This window comes from Podarcis tiliguerta, assembly GCF_965153285.1.
Source record: "Podarcis tiliguerta genome assembly, chromosome: 11".
Lineage (NCBI taxonomy): Eukaryota > Metazoa > Chordata > Lepidosauria > Squamata > Lacertidae > Podarcis > Podarcis tiliguerta.
The window spans coordinates 44,790,032-44,812,451 of record NC_139544.1 but is presented as its reverse complement, the minus strand read 5'-3'; the positions used below and the strand labels follow the sequence as shown (position 1 = coordinate 44,812,451).

The window sequence follows — 22,420 nt, the reverse complement described above, 5'->3', positions numbered from 1 at the left end:
ATTATTTAAAGAGGTTGTGTGAAATGGCCGTATAAATTAGAGTGGAAGTAATTTTTTTCCATTCAATTTGAAATTTGACACACACCCCCATCTATAATAGCTATAATATTCAGAACATTGAAAAACAAACCTAGCATAATGTAGGCATGTATTTATGTTTGTTTTAAAATATTATATCCCAAGTTTCAGGAATAAAACTAGAATTTTTGGTATCTGACTTTGGTTTCAGTGTCACAAAACCTGCCCTCCCTCTCCCCTTCCCAGGTTTGAAACCTGGCAGCGAAACACAGATTATGCTGAATTTCAAATTTAATTATCATGAAACCTACAAATCAATCCTTGCAAATTCATTCCGTTGTAAGATTTGTGGTTGTATATTTGACATTGTTTTGGTTTTTTTTTAAAAAAAGCAAACATTCATTTTTCTTAAATCTTTACAATTAAAACTTGCGTACTAAGAAGGAAAGCAACCGAACCCTAGGAGTGAGATCCAGGGAGCTTCAAGAGGTCCATGCACTCAATGGTTTTTAAAGAAGTCTTTCTGTTCAAGAGCTCTCTGGATCTCAGCCCAATTACAGTAATCCTCAAGCACACATGAAACTTCAAGATTTCACAAGCTGGAACATTTGTAGCGTTAAGGAAGATAACACAACTACCCTTTCCATTGAGGCTGAAGTTGCTAATTCTCATATATTGTACAACGTAGTACACACCCCACACCCCTGAACACATACATACACACAAACACAAACGTGAAAACTTACAGGAACACTGGCACAATTTCAAAATTATGAGCTGGGGGAAGAAGGAATCACTGAACTCTTAACAAATTGGTAATCAATACATTTTACAGAGTATACAGCGCATTTTTTCTTTCTTTCTTTTTTCGTCGGCAGGTAAACGGGAACAGTTCAGAACAATGTAAACACAGAAGCTACTGCAGAGTTATGCCACACATATTGTATAATACACAATTAGCTTTTGCTTCACTGGAAAAGAAGCTAGACTAGTTATTGGCTGAGCTCTTACGGTCCACACAAAGGACAGCGTTCAGGCAGCTGGGCTTGTCCCTCCAGGTGTCCTGTTTGAAATAAAGTACACTGAAGCTGTTCTGTAAAGCAGACTGACAATCCATCTTCAGAATTGCTTGCTCTAAGGCTGTGTACACCCTCCTGCTTTTTCTCTGCACTCAGTCTGCTCCCACTGCTGGTTGGGGAAGCAGTGTACACATGATCCTTATCTACCTTGTCATTTCTAACAACATACTGTGTTTTGGGGCATTCTCCCCCAAACCAGCTTCAATCTACATTGAGGAAAAGTATGACTGGTAGCGTTCTAAGCTGGTAATGTGTGCACAGCCTAAGGCAGAAATGGAGAACCTGTGGTCCTCTTGATGTTGTCAGGAGTCAGTCAGCCCTGACATTGGGTTGATGGGATGTCTGGGGCTGATGGGAGCCAGAGTCCGGCAACATCTGGAGGGCCCAAGGTTCCCCAAGCCCTCTTCTAAGGTGCACAAGAGGCAGCTGTGTTTTGTTGTCCTACAACACCAGAAGGGAATATTTATGAACATTCCACTGAACCAGTTTAAAATAAAAAATCACACTGGATTTGAATGGGTGTTAAAATGGAAATACAGGATTCGGCCAAACAAACACAACCACAAAGAGAGATACCCATCCCTAAACATATTGGCTTTAGCCAGTGCTTGTTTTCTAGAAAGAGAGGTGCCGGAACTCACCATGAACGCCTCCCTTGTTCTCTTACAATGGCAATGGCGCCAACCTGAGAGGTGCCAGAACTGAATTCTGACAAGTTCCAGCTGAAAAACAGCCCTGGCTTTAGCTATGCTCAACACCTGATAATTCTGGGCGCAGATTCCTAATTCGCATCCAATGATGTCTCAACGTAGATGTTGGATATGCATGACAATGTGGATGAAGAAATCCATCCAGTTGTACGTTTGGTAGCATATCTGCCTCAGCAACTGTTACGGAAGTCTGCTTATGCGCCTGTGTTGGATCAGAATAATTCTTGCTTCTGGAAAGTTTGTTCCCAATAGTTGTTTTTTTAAAAAAAAAAATCAACAACAACTGATTCCCACCCCCCCATCACTTCTTCCCATGAAAAATTGGTGTCAGATGTCGGTGAGATGTTTCATACGCTCCATTCAGCAGACAATGTTGGATGATTAGCCATCTTTGAACATTTGACACTATTAGCCCATAGATGTTCAGCGTCTAGTCTCTCTTGCCATCATTAACCTAAGGCCAAGGTTTTCTCAGACTATGGTTTGGGGAGCCATGGGATTCCTTGAAAGTTTATCAGGGATAAACTTCCTTGGAAGTTTTTGCAAGAGATGCCAGAGACCAAAATTGGAACCTTGTGCATGCAAATCCTGTGCTTTGCCACTGACCAATGAATCATAGAATCATAGAGTTGGAAGAGACCACAAGGGCCATCGAGTCCAACCCCCTGCCAAGCAGGAAACACCAATGGTACCACCCAATACTCCCTACACAAGTGAGTTTGGACAGGTGGGAATAGAAGCATGATCTGGAGATATTACTCAAAGAAGGATCCTCAGGGAGGGAAGAAACTTGGAATCTTGCTACCCTAGAGCACAATTTGCTGAATACGGGAATATTGCACACCCATTACTGTTGTCCTAGCAGAAATGGAGGTGCAGTTAAGGCTGGACTTTGGAGCAGAAATCTAGGGTCCCCTCCAGCAGAATGAGAAGTAGGACCCCCAGCTGACATTTTGAAATAAGTGGAATAATATGTCTTACCCCACCAAACAACATCCCTGTAAGACCACTAAGCTGAGAATCTAGAATTACAGCTAACATTTCACCACAGAGTGGGACAATCCAAGTGACTTGGAGGTTTTCCAGTCACAGTGAAGCAAGGGAGGGGAGAGTTAAAAGAGGAAAAGGGATGAGATTATAGAGTAATGTGGGATCCAGAGTTGAAGAAGTAGAGATAGTTGAAGTGGGGTTATGATTGTGAAAGATCTGATTTTATGCAGGGTGTCCACAGTCTGAGAAGACCCGTGACAGGGCAACAGCTGGTAGATCAACTAAGCTAGGCTGTTTCTCAGGTTTCTCTGAAAATTCAAATAAATTATCAGACCTCTTCTTCATGTTCTGTTATGAGGTCTTATGATGATTTCAGGTACTTATCATGTGCTCTCTCTTTTGGGGGGTTAAAAAAAGAGGTGCTGGTATATATTGATAAAAGTACCATAGGTGCCAGCCCAAATTGGCTGCCATGGGCCACAAAAGAAGTACTGGTACTTCATACCAGTGAGTACCAAGAGGGAAAATGCCCGGGGGGGGGGGATTACATATCTTCTAACTGTATCTCTGAATTATAGGATATGTTTATGTGTTTATGTGTGAGGTACTTCCTCACATGGTCAAGTATATAAACATTTTGGATATTCCTTTAAGAACAACATGGGGCAGTCTTCCTTTGTAACTTTCTCTAGAACAGCGGTTCTCTCCCTCCTCACGGACCACTTATTGTTTTTTCTGCCTGTTGTAGCAACTGTAATGTGTGGTGCTACTTGCTGTAGCTTTTAAATTGTATTTTTTATTACTTCTTTTGTTTCTTCTATATTGCAGTTTACAGTACTATAATTTGAATTCCATACAATGCAAACTGTAGTACAATAAAATCCAATATAAGGAATAAAAGAAGAAACAAAAACGCAATTAAAATTCAGTACCAGTATTTAATGGGATAGGTGTGCCTTCTCCCATCTTGAAACACAAATCCACAGACACGCTGCACACTACCTGAATGAAGCTCATGGACCACATTTTGGAAACTCCTGCTCTAGAAAGAATAGCTTTTCATCACTCATTCAGACAAGAAAAGCTTATTTTAGCTTAACAAGTGGGACTTGCAACAGAACGCTGCAGCATGGAGTGCTTCCATTCAAGATTCCAGTCATGCCCTTTCCCTGGATGCTCCATTGCATTCATACTCCCTAAAGGCGGTTAATGCATTTTATAACTAACTAAAGTGACAAATCAATATAATGATTTTTTTTAACTGACTTCTCAGGAAGCCATGGTTCCAAATGGTAAAACTGCATAACCCTCTAAAACTGCATAATGAAACTCTGTGCATAAGTCTATGACAGGCCTTCTGCCCCTCACAGGAGAAGACAGAATTAGACTCACAATGGGGAACTTCTTTTAAAAGCAATAGCAACATATATTTGAAATGTTTAAAAATTTCAGGAAATCTGCAAGGTATTAGGCATTGTAACTGCAACTGTTAACTTTTGACTGGTCTTTTCTTTACGATGCCATATCCTTCCCTCCCACCTGAGTTCAACAAACCTGATGCCACCAATTTCTGAAACATTTATATATATATATATGGAGCACCTGGATAAGACTATACAATGTTCTTGTTCAGCAGCAGAATTACTAAAGACGATGAGAATCTACTGCACGGACAAAGGGCAATTCATGAACGCCAGTTACAAGTTAAGCATAGCGAATGATCCTCAATATGGCCAAAACCACATGTGGTTGTTGGAGAAATATTTATGAATGGCTTTCTTGAATAAGATAACTGTGTAAATGAAACCTGGTTGGGTTTCATGAGACACAAGCTAATCAATGTCAAGAAATGATCAGACCAAGTAGAAAAACAACAACCCATTTTCTTTCTCTTCCCCCCTCATCCTTTCTAAGTCCTCAGCATGTCCAAAAGAAAAGAATAATATTCAGCATGTGCTTGCAAAATCTGTGCCACAAGATTACAACCTAACACAACTAAGGGAGATAAGTTCCACTTTAGAGCATGTCGGACACATTACGGTACTATCAAGTCGTATCAGCTTCGCCTTCAGCCAAGATGTAGTTCAGTTTTATGATCGTGCTGATAAAATCGCCAAGTTCTACAAAGTCCGCAGTGACAATGTTGACACCACTTTCGCCCGGTGTCTGAGTCTGGACCCACTGCATCATGGCGGGGAGAGCTCTGGGGAGGAAGAAAAGAAAAAAATTACCCACCATTGAAAGCATCAAATGTGCCGGGACATAAGAAGGCACCTTACATTGAGTCAAACCATCAGCCCATCTAGTTAAGTGTTATCTACAATGACCAGCATTGGCTTCCCATGGTTTTAGACAACTCCTGTCAGTGTTGTTGGGCTCCAACACCCATCAATGTACCTCAAGATACCGGGCGGAGGAGAGAGAAAGGATTTTATTCTCCACATCTTGAGAAATGTTCTTTTTTGCTTTCTGTTTCATTTTGGATGCTCTCTGGGTTTTGATGTTCTGACTGAAGTTCAGAAACATCAGGAGGGCCAACGGTTCCCCACCCTGATGGGCCAGGTCTCAAAAATAAATAAAAATGGAGGTAGCAAATACAATTGGAAAGCTTGCAGCAGAGAATCCAACTTAACAAAAGTCTACTTCATTTAATTCTCCTCAAGAGGAGAAGTTCACAGGTAGGAAAGTATATTTTTCCTTCCACAGATAATCTTAAAATTCAAATCACAAACAAAATCTGAACCATTTTAATGAAAATATTCCATATGTACATGGCAATGAGAAGAAAAAAACCAAGTCGGTGTTTTCCCTGGGCTGGAGGTGGTGTGTCTTGTTTAAGGATGGACAAATTTGTTTAAGGACGTATAGATCCATTAGTTTGGGTTTCTCAGTTTCTCAAACATAAATTCAATTCTTCACATTCCTGCAGCAATTTTTTTAAAAAAAAGAAACAAAACACCTCATGTAAATGTGTTAGCATTTTACTGCAAATTTCTGCCAATAAACTACATTTTGTATGCAATTTTACACATGATTGCTATCAATTTTCACTATTATGCGTTTTAAAAGTCATTTCCACTAATATGTGCATGTTATGCACACTTTCTCCTAATATGTACATTTTTATTTGGCTGGAGAACTGCATCACAAAATTTGGAGAAGGGCGAATTTCAAAAGACAGATGTGTTTTGGTTCACATATTGGCTTGAGAAGTGAGAATTAGGTGGTTCCTTATTAGAATTCAAACAAAATCAAATTTGTCCCTTGTCCCTTGTCTTGTTTACCATTCCTTGTAATTCCCAGTGCCTCCATCCCTGTAATTGGCCTCATTAAGCAGTTTATTCAGCGAAAGCACAGCCCATGTGGCATGGCAGATACCCACATGGCTGAATGCTCTTAGAAACATAAAACAGCTACATTATACACCCTGACATTAGCAATAAACACCTTCTGGTTAGCTGTTAAAAAAGAGGGGGAGAGGGGGAGAGATAGTGGATTATGTGTCTGGCCCGATGTGTTTCTCTTTCCCAATACAAAAACCTGCAGGTAGCCAAGGCCTTTGGAGAGTCAGAGAAAGCTCTCTCCATCACAGTGTGGTGTAGTGGTTCAAAGCGGTGGACTCGTAATCTGGTGAACCGGGTTCGATTCCCCGCTCCTCCACATGCAACTGCTAGGTGACCTTGGGCTAGTCACACTTCTCTGAAGTCTCTCAGCCTCACTCACCTCACAGAGTGTTTGTTGTGGGGGAGGAAGGAAAGGAGATTGTTAGCCACTTTGAGACTCCTTAGGGTAGTGATAAAGCGGGATATCAAATCCAAACTCTTCTTCTTCATCATCATCCCTGTAATGTTCCTAATGAATCCTCAAGTTTGCATCAAAATATCCACCCACCCCAAGCACCCAGTACCAGTTTTCCTCTCAGGATAAATAACAGGGCTGTGGTTCCAATGCTACAGAGTGGCCCTGATCTGTCCCAAGAAAATCTGGAGCTTAGAGTATTCAGATCTGAGTCTCGACGCAATTTGGGGGCCTTGGGTAGTCATGTGGTAGAGAGACAGGGAGAAGGAGACAAATGTTTTCTTCTCCCCCCTTAAACATGGTGAAACATGCAGTTGCAGGGGGAGAGGAGAACACACAGGTTGCTTGCAAATCTCCTTCTCCCTCTCCTCTCCTCTCCATCACAATCACCCCCAGCTCTTTTGACATCCCCCAATCACTCCAGGTGAACCTGACGTGGCCCAGGCCAGTCTTGGGCTGCCTCAACCCAATCTGGATGAATCCTGGGTTCCCCAAATCAGCCCACTCCAGTTCAGGATCTGAGAACCAGCCAGATCCACTACATAGCCCTAGTAAGTAACAGCTGCCAGTAGGGAGAATCAGATCGGTGCCATGGCAGGCCAAGTGTTACGTCTCCTGTCCCCTTACACTGTGGCCTTGGCCTGGATTGGGTGACCCAGTGTCATGGACTGGCTGGGTGCTGAGGAGTGGTGGGAGGCACCAGCAGGGGAACCCCTAGGGGGAAAAGGCTCAGAGCTAGCGAACTGGTGGTGGGACAGTGATGAGTGAGAAGAGGGAGCAGACTGGGAGGAGAAGGAGTCAGAAGCCGAAGACGCAACAGGGTCTAGTGAGCAGGAAGAGGCTGGGAGAGCAGTCCAGAAGCAGAGGCAGAAGCAGAGGCTGAATTGAGGTGGGGCAGAGAAGCAGAGAGGAGGCAGGCCACTGAAGAAGCCTGGGATGTTCTTGGGTTACAACTCCCATCCAGCATGACCAATGGTCAGGCATGATGGGAGCTGTAGTCCAACAATATCTGGAGGGCTACCACTATATTATGCTGTTTGCTTATCTCTCAGCCTGGTCTTTGCAACCAGAGAGAGGAATTCAGCATAGTGCTAGCAGACTGCTCTATCACTGGAAGCACATCTGCTTGCCTGGTGGAATGACCTGACCTTTCTTCCTCCTGCACACTGCTCAGGGGATCTTCTGCCCCCCTCCCGAAGCCTATTTGAGAGATGCAGGGGGCATGGGGGGGGGGGAGAGGGAGAGGGGGGCATTGTGTTAGTGGAAGTGCTTGCACAGGCTTCCACTGGCTGAGCTTGTTTGTTGTATCCCACCAAGAAACACAAGTCCTCCAAGTCGGTGGTGGTTCCTTATTAAAAGGAACTGATCACACGGGGGCGAGGAATGGGGGAAGTAATCAGCTCATGGTTGTTGCCAAGAAACTACCGGGTAGTGATCAATCATATTAAAATGTTCATCCAGCCTCAAAATGTTAAACTGTGCCATCTGATTGAATATGCTTCCAAATTTTATCCAGCAATTGGAGAGTGCTGAATTATAGATAAGCATTTCAGCAGAATGAATTCCATGGCTGCCGAGCGGCAATTTAGAAAAGCTGAATTCATAAATTTGTAAAAGTTACTTCCACTTGTTTCCAATGAGCCTGATGCCTATAAGAATGAAGAACTTCCATGGCTGATGCCCTGAGATCAGCAAAGAATCTATGTCAGGGACAGGGAACCTGTGGCATTCAAGAATTTGTTGGACTACAATTCCCATAATCCCTGATTTGGACCATGCTGGATGGGGCTGAAGGGTGGTGAAGTCCAACATCATCATCCATGTCACCAAGAAGCTACTTGCACATTGTCCTGTTTTGTAATGGAGTGGGGGCTTTTCCAAAAGCAACAGACCCAGAAGTACCCCGAAACTATGTACCCGCTCCTCCAGATCAGCCAGACCCCCAACCATCTGGTCTAGGGAACCACCCACTAACAGTGCCCAAGTCTTTGCTGGCTCTCCTCCAGTTCATTACTGAGGCAAGACAACAGTCTAGCACATCCACTGCCTCACCCACAGATGCAAAGGGGAAGCAGAGCTGTGGGTCATCAGCAAATTGCCGACAGTGTACTCCAAAACTTTGGATAAACCCACCCAGTCATTTCATGCAGATGTTAGACAGCATAGGGGATAAAATCGAACCCCTCGGGACCCCAAATTGAAGGCTCCACAGGGCTGAAGAACACTCCCCAAGCAACACTCCCTGGAAGTAATCATCAAGCAGGACAGCAACCACCTCAAAGCCACCCACCTCTAACTTAGACACCTGCTCAAGAAGGATGCCATGGTTGATGGTATCGAAAGCCGCTGAGAGGTTGAGGAGAATTAACAGAGGAGGAGGAGGAGGAGGAGGAGGAGGAGGAGGAGGAGGAGGAGGAGGAGGAGTTTGGATTTGATATCCCCCTTTACCACTACCCGAAGGAGTCTCAAAGCGGCTAACATTCTCCTTTCCCTTCCTCCCCCACAACAAACACTCTGTGAGGTGAGTGGGGCTGAGAGACTTCAAAGAAGTGTGACTAGCCCAAGGTCACCCAGCAGCTGCATGTGGAGGAGTGGGAAAACAAACCCGGTTCACCAGATTACGAGTCTACAGCTCTTAACCACTATACCCCACTGGCTCCACACAGGGACACATTTCCCTTGTCTCTCCCCAACAGAAGTCATCACACAGCGCAACCAAAGCAGTTCTTAGAGCAGGGCTGGCCCAGGGACCAAAATCATAGAATCATAGAATCATAGAGTTGGAAGAGACCACAAGGGCTATCGAGTCCAACCCCCTGCCAAGCAGGAAACACCATCAGAGCACTCCTGACATATGGTTGTCAAGCCTCTGCTTAAAGACCTCCAAAGAAGGAGACTCCACCACACTCCTTGGCAGCAAATTCCACTGTCGAACAGCTCTTACTGTCAGGAAGTTCTTCCTAATGTTTAGGTGGAATCTTCTTTCTTGTAGTTTGGATCCATTGCTCCGTGTCCGCTTCTCTGGAGCAACAGAAAACAACCTTTCTCCCTCCTCTATGTGACATCCTTTTATATATTTGAACATGGCTATCATATCACCCCTTAACCTCCTCTTCTCTAGGCTAAACATGCCCAGCTCCCTTAGCCGTTCCTCATAAGGCATCGTTTCCAGGCCTTTGACCATTTTGGTTGCCCTCCTCTGGACACGTTCCAGTTTGTCAGTGTCCTTCTTGAACTGTGGTGCCCAGAACTGGACACAGTACTCCAGGTGAGGTCTGACCAGAGCAGAATACAGTGGCACTATTACTTCCCTTGATCTAAATGGCCCTCAGGATTCTCTCTAGGCCATGCCCTCCCCAGTCCACACCCATTCTCAGGACACACCTTCCACCGACTCTGCTCCAAACCCTCCTGAAGAGCTTTTTGCAGGCTGGAATGTGCCTTTGACCTGTGATCACAGCTCCTGCTGCTTGGATGCAGGATGAAGATGCATGTGTGGGTTGAAACCACATCCACTTTTAGCTCCTGCCCCACCTACCCCCGGCTTGTGCCCACAATTTTGCAGCCCCCAAGCAGGAAAGTGTTCCCTGCCCCTGTCTTACAATAACTGGCCTGTGTTCTCATTTCTCCATGACTAAAGAGTCGTATTATTAATGTTGTTAATTTTAACGACAGCTGAACATTTAGACGAGCGGTAGTGTCGCTGGAAGGGTCCAGGCCAGGAGTACGTCTAGTTACGCACGAGGGAAATGGTTGGCTTTTGCAGGAAGCTTCAAAACACACCAAAGGTTTAACGAAGGATGGCTAGCTGCCTAGTCATCGAGGTCTGTTGTGTTTCCCAGACAGATGGGCTGCCAAGGCATACCTTCTGTTACAGTCAGCCAGTCTCACGGGAGACCACAGAGGGCCTGACTCTGTGGTGTCTATTCCCATCGACCTTCTTTGGTGACAAGATAAACCCTCTGTTCAAACTCCCACAGGCGTGAGGGAGAGGCGTTGGAGGCGACATTGCATTTGCATGCCGTTGTGAAAAACCCTGCACTCCTGCTACAGATACCCTTCCCACCATTTATATCTGCCGGCTGAGGAATTCGCCTTCCTCTCCCATACAGAGTCTCAGCCCCTCTTTTAATTGGATCCTTTCAACTGGCCTCTGCTATAGTAGAGAGATCGCATCAAAAGCCTCCTTGCTGGCTGACTATATTCAAGGCCAGCAAGTCCTAGAATTCCATGTGGAGCAATTACGGTAATTTCTGTCAATTTATTGGGCTGATGTGGTTCGGTAGACGCCGACAAGAGCCAGCTAGCACCGTGGGCCTCGGGATGGAGGTCATTTGACACTGCTACCCAGACTTATTAAAAAAGTTATTTAACTGCCTTGCTGTTAGATAATTCATTCATTGTAAGAGGTTGTAACAAGCATTACACGCTATTCATATTCAGGGAGTATTCAGAGGATGATTTAATGAAGGTGGCATTTATTTTTCCTCTAAGCCCCACATAAAGGTTGCAGCATCCTGGACTCTTTAGTTTAGGGAAAAGGCAAGTCAGTGGTATAAGGGGGGATTATGAAGATTTGCCTTTAAACCAACCTGGACTCTGAAATCATGATCTGAGGCCCTTCTTAAGGGCCCACTCCACAAACGGTCCAGAGCAGGGGTTGGCAAAGTTTTCGTGGCTTGGGCCAGTTTATGGTCCTGCAGATGCTGTGGTGGGCCAGAGTGCGCATGCGCAAACGCTATTTCCGGCGTTCCTTCCAGCGCGGAGGAGGTGTGCACAGCTTCCCATTGGCTGCAGGAGCTTCCTGCAGCCAATGGGAAGCCGGCCAGCGTCGCAGAAGGCGGTCCCCTCTCTGCTCTGCACCGGTTTAGCGCGGCACATGGGAGCTGACCAAGCAGGCAGTGGGGGTCCCCGAGAGGGCGGCAGGGGTCCATGGGCTGGTTAAATGGCCCCCATGGGCCACTTGTGGCCTATGGGCCTTAGGTTGCTGGCCCCTGGTCCAGAGATTGACAACATGAGAACAACAACTTTCCTGCTCTGTTTGTGGAATGCTTGCCTGGTGCCTTTACTACATAACTTTAGGCCCCAGGCAAAAACCTTCATCTGTAATCAGGCATTTCGCTGATTGAACATGCTATGGTCTTTTAAATGTGTTTGCGGGAGGGAGGTTAATGTTGGGTTGTTGTTGTTGTTGTTGTTGTTATATGTATTTTCTGTTTTCATTTTGTATTTTTATGCTGTAAACCACCCTGTGATCTTCTGATGAAGAGCGGAATATGAACTTAATTAATAATTTAAATGTGGACTGAATTGAATTTGTTCCCTAGCCCTCCATGCCTCCATTTTTCCTTGTCAGTCATGAGGAAATGTTCATCAAATTTTCCCACTCCAACTTTAAAGGTATGTTATAGATTAGGGAGGGACCCCCCAACCCTATAAATTAATAAATGGTAGGAATTTGGTTATATGGGATGCAAAGGGAGAAATACAAGCTGCAGATGAATCCCTGAGTTAGCTTATGCAAAATGACCTGGCGAAGCGAGGGCCATTGAGAGCCATTGGCAATGCAAGGGAACTGTCCTTTTCCCCCTTGCCCTGAGGTATGAGACTGTGGTCTGGAAGGTTGCCAGGATAACTGGGTACAAGGTGACAGGAAAAGAGAGTTTTTAGCGGGGTGTTCTGTGAAGGAAGAGGAGGAAGAAAGACAGGGATCCATCTTGGGCAGGCTGGCTGAAGGCTGGCTAGGAGAGATGCCTTGGACTCCATGGCTGCACTGCTGTGGGGGACAAGCTCCTCTTGAAATGACCATGCTGTAAGACCTGGACTCCCTCCATGGAGACTGAAGGTCTAAATAGTGAATAAACCATATTTCTTAAAGATACAACAGTCTCTGAAGTCTCGGTTCTCCAAAGGAACACAGACCCTGGGTGAGTGCATGGACCCCTCTGGAATCTTGCAGGTATGGCACCCAGCTTTTGTAACAGCACCATGATTGCACATTTCCCCACTTTTCTAATATATAAGGGAACATAAAGGCAGGTGTATGATCCTCACACAAGTCTATGTGACCTACCTATGCAACACAAGATTCCTTACAGCTCCTACCCCATCACAAAGGCTGTTTGTTGATGCTGAATTTCCAGCACCAATGCCTGTGGCAGTTGTGTATCCACTGGAGATTACCCAAGAAAATACTGACCAGGCTTACCCTCTGTCTCCGCTTATGATATCTGACAAGAACACGGCTGGAGGTAATTCAACTCCAGGCAATTACAATAGCCCTGATCTGCCCTTCCTGTACACAGCATATGTTATCTCCTTAAATAAAACCACATCGAACAGGCAGCGTTTTCTCTGCAGCGGGAGCCGGTAATGAATTGATACATCCCAGCGCTGCTGGATGCATTTCCCCGATGGAATATTCAGCGAGTGTAACCAAGAGTAGGAGCCAAAGTGACATGGTTAACCATGCAGCTGTGAAATGGAGCACTGATGTGAGAATCCAGGAAAGTGAAACTAGCTAGCTCAGGGACCGAGGCATACATGTCACTGAGCAATCAAGAGCTACATAAAGAAACAGCAGGGGGAGGAATGATGAGACAAGTGACATGAATGGAGAAAGGGAGAGCCAAGGTAGCCTAGATTTTACCCAGGGACAATGGTGCAGCAAAAACAACCTTAAGGTGGCTCAAGGCATTTCTTCAGTGCTATAAATCTGGTTCTTTGCAATGTAAGAACCAATCTTGAAGCAATTAAGAAATCCCTTGAGACACCTTAAGTTTCTTTGTTGGGCCATTGCCACTGGGTAAAATCTAGCTAGCTTGTTTTTGCTAGAGCTAATGGGTTAAAACAGCTCTTTTCTGATTATGCTTAGAAATGCTGGTATCCTTGTTGTTGTTGTTTAGTCGTTTAGTCATGTCCGACTCTTCGTGACCCCATGGACCAGAGCACGTCAGGCACTTTCTTCCACTGCCTCCTGCAGTTTGGTCAAACTCATGTTTGTATCTTCGAGAACACTGTCCAACCATCTCGTCCTCTGTCGTCCCCTTCTCCTTGTGCCCTCAGTCTTTCCCAATATCAGGGTCTTTTCCAGGGAGTCTTCTCTTCTCATGAGGTAGCCAAAGTACTGGAGCCTCAGCTTCAGGATCGGTCCTTCCAGTGAGCACTCAGGGCTGATTTCCTTAAGAATGGATAGGTTTGATCTTCTTGCAGTCCATGGGACTCTCAAGAGTCTCCTCCAGCACCATAATTCAAAAGCATTAATTCTTTGGCAGTATCCTTAGATACTTGGAAAAATAAGTTCCCCTGGTCAGGGCACCTTTTTAGCACACCCTTGCCCCAACCTGGTGCCCTCCATATGTTTCTGACTTGAACTCCCATCAGTCAGAAAGTTTTTATCTTGTAAAAAGTCACCACCAACTTGGCAACAATTTTGCATGAACCCAGCCTCGCAGGCTGAAAGCTGGTACTATTTAGCACACAAAAGAAACAAATTCAACAAATCAAATTTTCTCCTCGTGGCAAAACTGACCTGACCTAAATATATAAAATACTGCTAATGCAATCTGCTGCCCTGCCTCCATTTTGCATATTTTATTTATAGATACTATAGCATTTGTAAACTTTGGAAGTTGGATAAGAGCATAGATCTCTCCGCTCCCTCAGAAATCATTACTGATTGTCAGGGAACTGCCATCAGTGCCGGAGGGAGAGAGCAAAATCCAGAGGGATTCCAGAGAGCGTCCCGGGATTGGGAGAGGCAGCCCATCTTCTGGGGAAGAGAATCAGCGTAGCACCAGTGGAGAAGGGGGGCAGATGGGGGAAGCGGCAAGGCGGTCCCATGACTCCTTGCCGGGGACCAGCGGGGAGAGAAGGGGTCCTCCGCTGCCCACGCCCTCCTTGCACAGAAGGCAGAGAGAGTAGGAGGAGACTAGGCGTCAAAGAGCTTCTTTGCTGGAAGAAGTTTAAGAAACGCCCACTGACGGATTCTGCCAGCAACTGAGACAGCCACGGGTGAGTGGCTGTCCGGACAGAAAAGGTTCACTCAGGCAACCCAGCCAGGTGTTTGCACCGGCTTACACACGAGCAACCCCTAGAACCACTACACTGATAATGCTCAGTAAAAAATGGCTAGATTTAATACATGCTTGCACCCCATTGCAGCTGAAAAATAACACTAAAAAGTATAATCAGCACCAATTTTCTTCAAGACAGCTAGAAATGGGAATGACCCGGGTTAGATTAATCTTTGTGATCTCTGGAAGGACACCTTCCTACATTGTACAGCAAAATAATTATTGTTATGCCACAGCAGCTACAAAGTAAAATACATGATTGAGACACCATAAGTGATTCTCTTAGCAATCATATCTAAAAGGTTCTAATGTAGGAAATAGGCAGTCCAATCAAAAGTGTCCAGATGGAGATCATGAACATAGCTCCCCCATGAAAATAACACCAACAGTGACCTTCCCCCTGAAGTAAGGTATAACTAGCAAAAAAAGAGGCAGCCTTTGAAAATAAGGAACCCATTGTGGCAATCCCACATTAAGGAGCTGTTGTGAATTTATAGGTGGATTCCAGATTGTGTTGATCTTGGGCGTTTAATTCTTCACAACATGCATTACTGCAATTGTCTTAAAGCTCTTGAGGCGAAACACTCCTCTCTGATGAAGCTCAGTAAACAAAGGATGGACCTGGCAGATCTCCAAGGCTCCAAACTGCTCATCACCAATCAGTTTTGCTTCAGTCCTTAAAGCCACTTTATCAAGCAGTAATATATTCTACATGACAGTTGCTTAGCTACCAGAACTCTAATTTAGATGGCTCTACAATTTTAAAATCTCCCCAAAGGTCAAAGCCCATTGTATGCTCCATCCTTCGGTCACATTAAACCCATCTTTACATCCGACTCTTCCTCGTTCATTCCAGACCCTCCAAGTGTCCCTGTTTTTCAGGAACGGTCCTGGATTTACAGAAGACCATCCTGGTTTCTGATTTGATCCTAGAAAGTCCTGATTTTCCTTAGGACGTCCGTAATTTCTTCAGAGAAATATTGGAGGGTATGGAGCTACGCAACCCCAAGCCAAGGAGATAAGTATAACTATACAGTGGTACCTTGGGTTAAGAACTTAATTCATCCTGGAGGTCCGTTCTTAACCTGAAACTGTTCTTAACCTGAAACACCACTTTAGCTAATGGGGCCTTCTGCTGCTGCCACGCTGCTGGAGCCTGATTTCTGTTCTCATCCTGAATCAAAGTTCTTAACCCGAGGTTCTGGGTTAGCAGAGTCTGTAACCTGAAACGTCTGTAACCTGAAGCGTATGTAACCCGAGGTACCACTGTACAACCTTTGGAAGACATCTGAAGGCAGCCATGCACAGGGAAGTTTTTAAAAATGTTTAATGTTTTTATATATGTTGGAAGCTGCCCAGAATGGCTGGGGCAGCCCAGTTAGATGGGCGGGGTATAAATAATAAAATTATTATTATTATGGGATAGGACGCCCCATTTTCATCAGATAAATGCTGAAGGATATGTCATTCTTTTACCAGCTCAAATCATGAATTCTGGCGGAAGTGTCATTATAGCAGCTTGTGCATCTGTTTCGGCCCAAGCGTAATGTGTCTTCCCAAGCCCAAAGTTATCCCATCTCCATTACAAACTCCTCCTAGACCTCCTTTTATTTCTTTCGCTATAAAATTTGACTTCCGACAGTCAAGTGGGAATGCACAAGGCCTAACACTGAATTTGCCTGCCTTTCCCCCTTGCAAGGAAAGTACAATCAAATCGGAATAATGGTTCTTAAAGGAACAAAAACATTACCGCCTGTAATAATAATAATAATAATAATAATAATAATAATAATAATGAAACCACTGTGTTTTATCCTACTGCTCAAAATGAAGTCTGCATCTTTTTCCAGGCACGAAGAATCATGGAAAGTGCTTTGCAAACATTAATGAATTTAGCCTCACAAATCCTCAATGAGGCATTATAATAATTTTCACAGGGAAGAAAATGAGAAGTGAATCGCTGGCTCCAGAGATATTTCATGAACTACTGAGAGGCAAATGCAGTGAGGCAAAATGTGAGTTTGCCTGCTTTTTATTGATTTGCTAACAAAATGACTGCTGTCATGGTGGGTGGGATGTATGTGGTCATGAACTGTGCTCTGGTGTGAGACTGGATGGAACCGGGGAGTTGCTGAGAGGATGGAATGTGTTAAGATAAGAGGCAGGAGGAGTCTGCAGAGAGACAGGAAGTTGGGGAAGAAGCAGTTCCAGTTTGCCAGTTAACATGTTGTTGTTGTTTAGTCATTTAGTTGTGTCCGACTCTTCGTGACCCCGTGGACCAGAGCACGCCAGGCCCTCCTGTCTTCCACTGCCTCCCGCAGTTTGGTCAAACTCACGTTAGTAGCTTCGAGAACACTGTCCAACCATCTCGTCCTCTGTCGTCCCCTTCTCCTTGTGCCCTCCATCTTTCCCAACACCTCAGCTTCACAATCTGTCTCAGCTTCACAATCTGTCCTTCCAGTGAGCACTCAGGGCTGATTTCCTTAAGAATGGATAGGTTTGAGCGTCTTACAGTCCATGGGACCCTCAAGAGTCTCCTCCAGCACCATAATTCAAAAGCATCAATTCTTCGGCAATCAGCCTTCTTTGTGGTCCAGCTCTCACTTCCATACATCACTACTGGGAAAACATCATTACTGGGAAAGCCAGTTAACATCCCCTCCAACATTTCTCCAATGACAATAGGAAAAGCGGGACATTCCAGGATATAATCAGAAATGGGGACGACCTCTGTAAATCCAGTTAAAGGAGTTGATTGATCTGGAATTAGGGCAGAGAGTGGGGGTCACTTATTAGGAACAGGTCTAGCAGATGTGCTCTGCTGCTTTGAACATTTTGAACCTGGAGGGCACCAGGTTTGCGAAGTCTGCTTCCAGGCGCTACAGGACTCTCTGTTGTTTTTCTTGCAATAGACTTGGGTTGTGAAGCTGGAACACAGTTAGCTGAGGCTAAGGCTCATAAAACTCGTTAGGACTTCTGAGTAGATATAGGCCAACATTCACAGCATACATATAAAGCACTATGACCCCTACTTTAAACTTTCATGGCTACCTCCACAGGATTCTGGGAACTGTAGTTTGTTAAGGGTGCTGAGAGTTGTTAGGAGGCCCCTACTCCCCTCAAAGAGACACAGTTCCCAGAGTTCCCTGTGAAGAAGAATTGCTAAACCATTCAGGAAACTGTAGCTGGGGGGCGGTGATAGGGGTCTCCTAACAATTCTCAACACCCTTAACAAACCACAGCTCCCATAATTCTTTGGGAGAAGCTGAGACTGCTTAAAGCACTTTAAATGTATGGTGTATATGTGTGGCCATACCTAGATTGGACTGTTGTTGTTTTTTAAATCACAAAATGATGTGGAAATGTGGAAAATTGAACTTACATTTGTAAAAGTGTAAAGATGAAGGAAACCAACATTCACAAGATTCACCCATCCCTGTTGGAGACTTTGACTCCATAATCCATGCCATCTCTCAATTCTTGAAAATTACGCCTCAAAATCCCACTTTTTCTAAAGTCTAGGTTTGGGCCGAGCAAAATCTTAGTGGCAGTCGCAGCCACACTACTGCTGGCCTAGAGCTATTCCCAACTGCTTCCACAATGGTGATGACTCCTGATACTTCACATTTTAATTCCTGCCTCTGCTCAAAGCAACTCAGGATAAATAGCTTGTGTGGAATTCTCTCCATTTTATCCCCATCACCCAAAGCCCTAGAAGGTTAGTGGGGGCTTTGCGGCCAAGTAGAACAACTCTAAGCTCCTTTAACTCGCTGGCTCAGTTAGAGCCATCATTACTTAATCCTCGTCGCCAACTCTAAAAATACAGCCGTACCCTGGAGCAGCTAACACAAAGAGATGTAAGAACCTTTGAAGATAAAAACCAGTGCATACAAAAGTTAGAAAATCTGGGCCAGAGAGCAGATACCTCTGGAGAGAGATCATCTCTGCCTGTTCTTGTAAGAAGGCTCCAACATATCCGGGAGGCGTTTGGAGCAGTGTCCTGAGGACTGAAGTCAAGAGCTGGGAAAACCCATGGTACGGCTGCCATATTCCGAAAAGTGAAAACCAGGACACCTCCAAAGTTGAGCTTACCATAAAAGCCAAAATAACACAATTTTTCGATTGACTTGCCTAAGATCCTGTAGAAAGCAATGGGGAAATTTTATAACTTATCTTAAGGGCCATTGTAAACAGTTAAAATCGTTAGTAGGATTGGAATATCACTTGTAGTTTAATGGTGAATTTAGGATACAATTGAGAGATAAAGATCTGGATTGTTATAAAAGATGCAGGAGGAAATGATTAACAGTGGGACCCACAGGGGGAAAGTTCAAGAGATTCCTTGTTGTGTGTTGTATGTTGGATAGGTGACTGCAAAATTTCAATCTGAGAAACCAAAAAAACCCAAAGTTTCTGAAAAAAAATAAGATCCAGGAGAAAACGCCACCTTTCGGAAATCCACCCACCCCCCACCCCCACCCCTGGACATCAATCCCACCTTTGAAATCCCGGTAATGTCCTGGAAAATCTGTGGGAATAAGTACCGTATTTTTCACTCTATAAGATGCACCAGACCATAAGACGCACCTAGTTTTTGGAGGAGGAAAACAAGAAAAAAAATATTCTGAATCTCAGAAGCCAGAACAACAAGAGGGATCGCTATGCAGCGAAAGCAGCGATCCCTGTTGCTGTTCTGACTTCTGGGATAGCCGCATGAAGCCTCTTCAGAGCAGCGGGATGAAGGCTCCCCCTGCCCTGAAGAGGCTTCACGCGGCTAAGCTAGAACAGCGAGAGGGAGTGCTGCGCAGGGATCCCTCTCGCTGTTCTGGCTTCTGGGATAGCTGCACAGCCTACATTCTCTCTATAAGACGCACACACATTTCCCCTTACTTTTTAGGAGGGGAAAAGTGAATCTTATAAAGCAAAAAATACGGTAAGTGCTTTCAATTTTTTCATGCCTTTCAGAATGGGGTTTTTCTACTTTCAGAATGGAGTTTTCCTTCTGAGTTCAGGCCCCTAGGCTCACCCCTCTGACTTGGTTGGAGCTGTGTTGACTTCCCAGGCAGGCACAGCTATGTACCTATAGGAGGTACAGGCCAGGCCAGCTCATTTGGCCAGGTCTCAGTTCTGCACAGCACTCCCTCATTCATTAGGTGACAGATGGCTTCCTATGGACAGAACCAGCATTCATCAACAGCTCCAGCAGACTGGGGAAGGGGAGGGGCGTTGACCAATGCTCATCCCAAATTATGAAACACTACAGAGCAAGGGCCTCAATGTACCTGGGAACTCCATCTTGCCCCTGAGAGTTTTAGGGTATGTGTGAAACTTTGTTGGTTAGATTTAAGGAGGATCCATTCAAACGAATTAAGAGCGTAAGAACTACTAGCAGCTTTTATTTTCAATAATGGCCCCATCAGATCCCCTTTAGAACTGAAAAGCTGAACACACAGCTGACTGCTGTTTATCCTACAGCCTCTGGTTGAATTTGTAAAAGGGAGAAGAAAGGCAAAGAACAGGATGGAAAGGGAGGGGAAAGAACAGGAGGATCATAATGAATTTGGCACAAGCTGCCTGCTAGTCAAAGAAGCTTGGCATGTACATTCTGTACAGGAGAACATGCAAAGTCTGATATTGCCATGAAGAAGAAGAAGAAGAAGAAGAAGAAGAAGAAGAAGAAGAAGAAGAAGAAGAAGAAGAAGAGGAGTAGTAGTTTGGATTTGATATCCCGCTTTATCACTGCCCGAAGGAGTCTCAAAGTGGCTAACATTCTCCTTTCCCTTCCTCCCCCACAACAAACACTCTGTGAGGTGAGTGGGGCTGAGAGACTTCAGAGAAGTGTGACTGGCCCAAGGTCACCCAGCAGCTGCATGTGGAGGAGCGGAGACACAAACCCAGTTCCCTAGATTACGAGTCTATCGCTCTAAACCACTACACCACAAGCCTTCCATGTTTCTTAAGAAAACTGAAAATGACAAAATAACAGGCAAGTGCCCACCTGAGTCTTCCCATTTACCCACCCATGCCAACCGCTGCTGGATACAACAGTAATTCAGGTTGCAATTGTGAATTCAGAAAAGAGCTTCGAGGACCCTGACATTATTACACACCCCGCCTTCTTTTAGACACCAGGGACTAGCTGCCTCTGGTACCAAGCAGCAAAGTTCTTCACTGAACATTATCAGCCAGAAGCAGACATGACGTATTTGCTATTGAGCTGTGTTTTAGGGGAGGCCTGCAGACTCCGTTCGCTTTTATCTGGATTACAACGGCGTTGCCTTATTGTACATTTGCTGTGTTGCTTGAGGGGAGGGGGCTGGGGAGGAGAGCAGAGCCATTTTTCATTCTGAGGAGGACAGATGAACTGCGCCCTTGTAATTCCCGTCTGCATTAGAGAAATAGCTTTGTGGCAGGTGAGACGGTGTTTGTGCGTCAATGTACGGCGTCAGCACAAGCTGCTTTGTTGTGGGCATGCACTCATGCGCCACATCAGTGAATTCATCAGTCTTCAAAGACCTTATGGCTGGCTGCATATATTTCCGGCCTCCAGTGGAACATCTCCAGAAGAATTAACATTTGGAGGGTTAGGGTCTGAATATGTACCTTTCTTCAAAAGTGTGTATGTGTGTGTATATACGTATACATATACATATACATATACATATACATATACACATACACAAATATACATATAAACATACACACACACACATATATATACATATAAAGGTAAAGGGACCCCTGACCATTAGGTCCAGTCGTGGCCGACTCTGGGGTTGTGGCGGTCATCTCACTTTATTGGCCGAGGGAGCCGACGTACAGCTTCTGGGTCATGTGGCCAGCATGACTAAGCCACTTCTGGCGAACCAGAGCAGTGCATGGAAACGCCGTTTACCTTCCCGCAGGAGTGGTACCTATTTATCTATTTGCACTTTGACGTGCTTTCAAACTGCTAGGTTGGCAGGAGCAGGGACCAAGCAACAGGAGCTCAGCCTATCGCGGGGATTCGAACCGCCGACCTTCTGATCAGCAAGTCCTAGGCTCTGTGGTTTAACCCACAGCACTACCCACATCCCTACATATACATATACATATACATGTATATGTACATATACATTTATATGTACATGTACCTATACCTATACCTATACCTATACCTATACACATACACATATATGAGTCAGATCACCCAATTAAGGAAATTGGAGCTGATTAATTGTATGCATTTTAATCAATGCATCCATTGTTTAATTGTATCTGCACAAATTTATGCATGCTTTTAACAGTAATTTAGAATGGGTTATGGAACCTGGAGCTTCCAGATATGACTGGAAGACAACTTCCATCATTTGAGGCCGATGAGAGTTGAAATCCACTGATTCCCCACCCCTGTTTTAAAAGGGGGGGGGAGCATCGTTCCTTTGTTAGATGGTGCATGCTGTGTTTCATAGCAGACAACATCTTAGAAGAGTCATTTCCATCTGTAATACAATATTAGTTTAAAAGATATATTTTTTTTATAAAGGTGCTCATTATAAACACATTAAGCAATAAACCCATGAATATATTCATTGTACCGAACAGGGGGAAAGGAGACAAGCCAGCTTTCACTTTTTCTTTAAATGTAAAAAAAAACCAAAAACAACCATAGGTGAACAGAAAGGTTTGAGATATGCTTTTAACTGGACTCAAATTTACAACTTTTGGGGAATGGTGGGGAGGGAGGAGAAAGGGGTAGTGGGGGTGGAGA

General features: G+C 44.7%; 1 protein-coding gene across 1 annotated transcript in view; it reads right to left on the bottom strand.

Moving 5' to 3' along the window:
* Positions 1-2,494: 2,494 nt before the first annotated feature.
* Positions 2,495-22,420, bottom strand: part of PLCXD3 (phosphatidylinositol specific phospholipase C X domain containing 3) — a 74,324-nt gene continuing 54,398 nt past the window's right edge. The window contains exon 3 of the mRNA XM_083403166.1: positions 2,495-5,000. Coding sequence (XP_083259292.1) covers positions 4,844-5,000 — 157 coding nt within the window. The 3' untranslated portion in view covers positions 2,495-4,843. The remainder of the gene's footprint in view (positions 5,001-22,420) is intronic.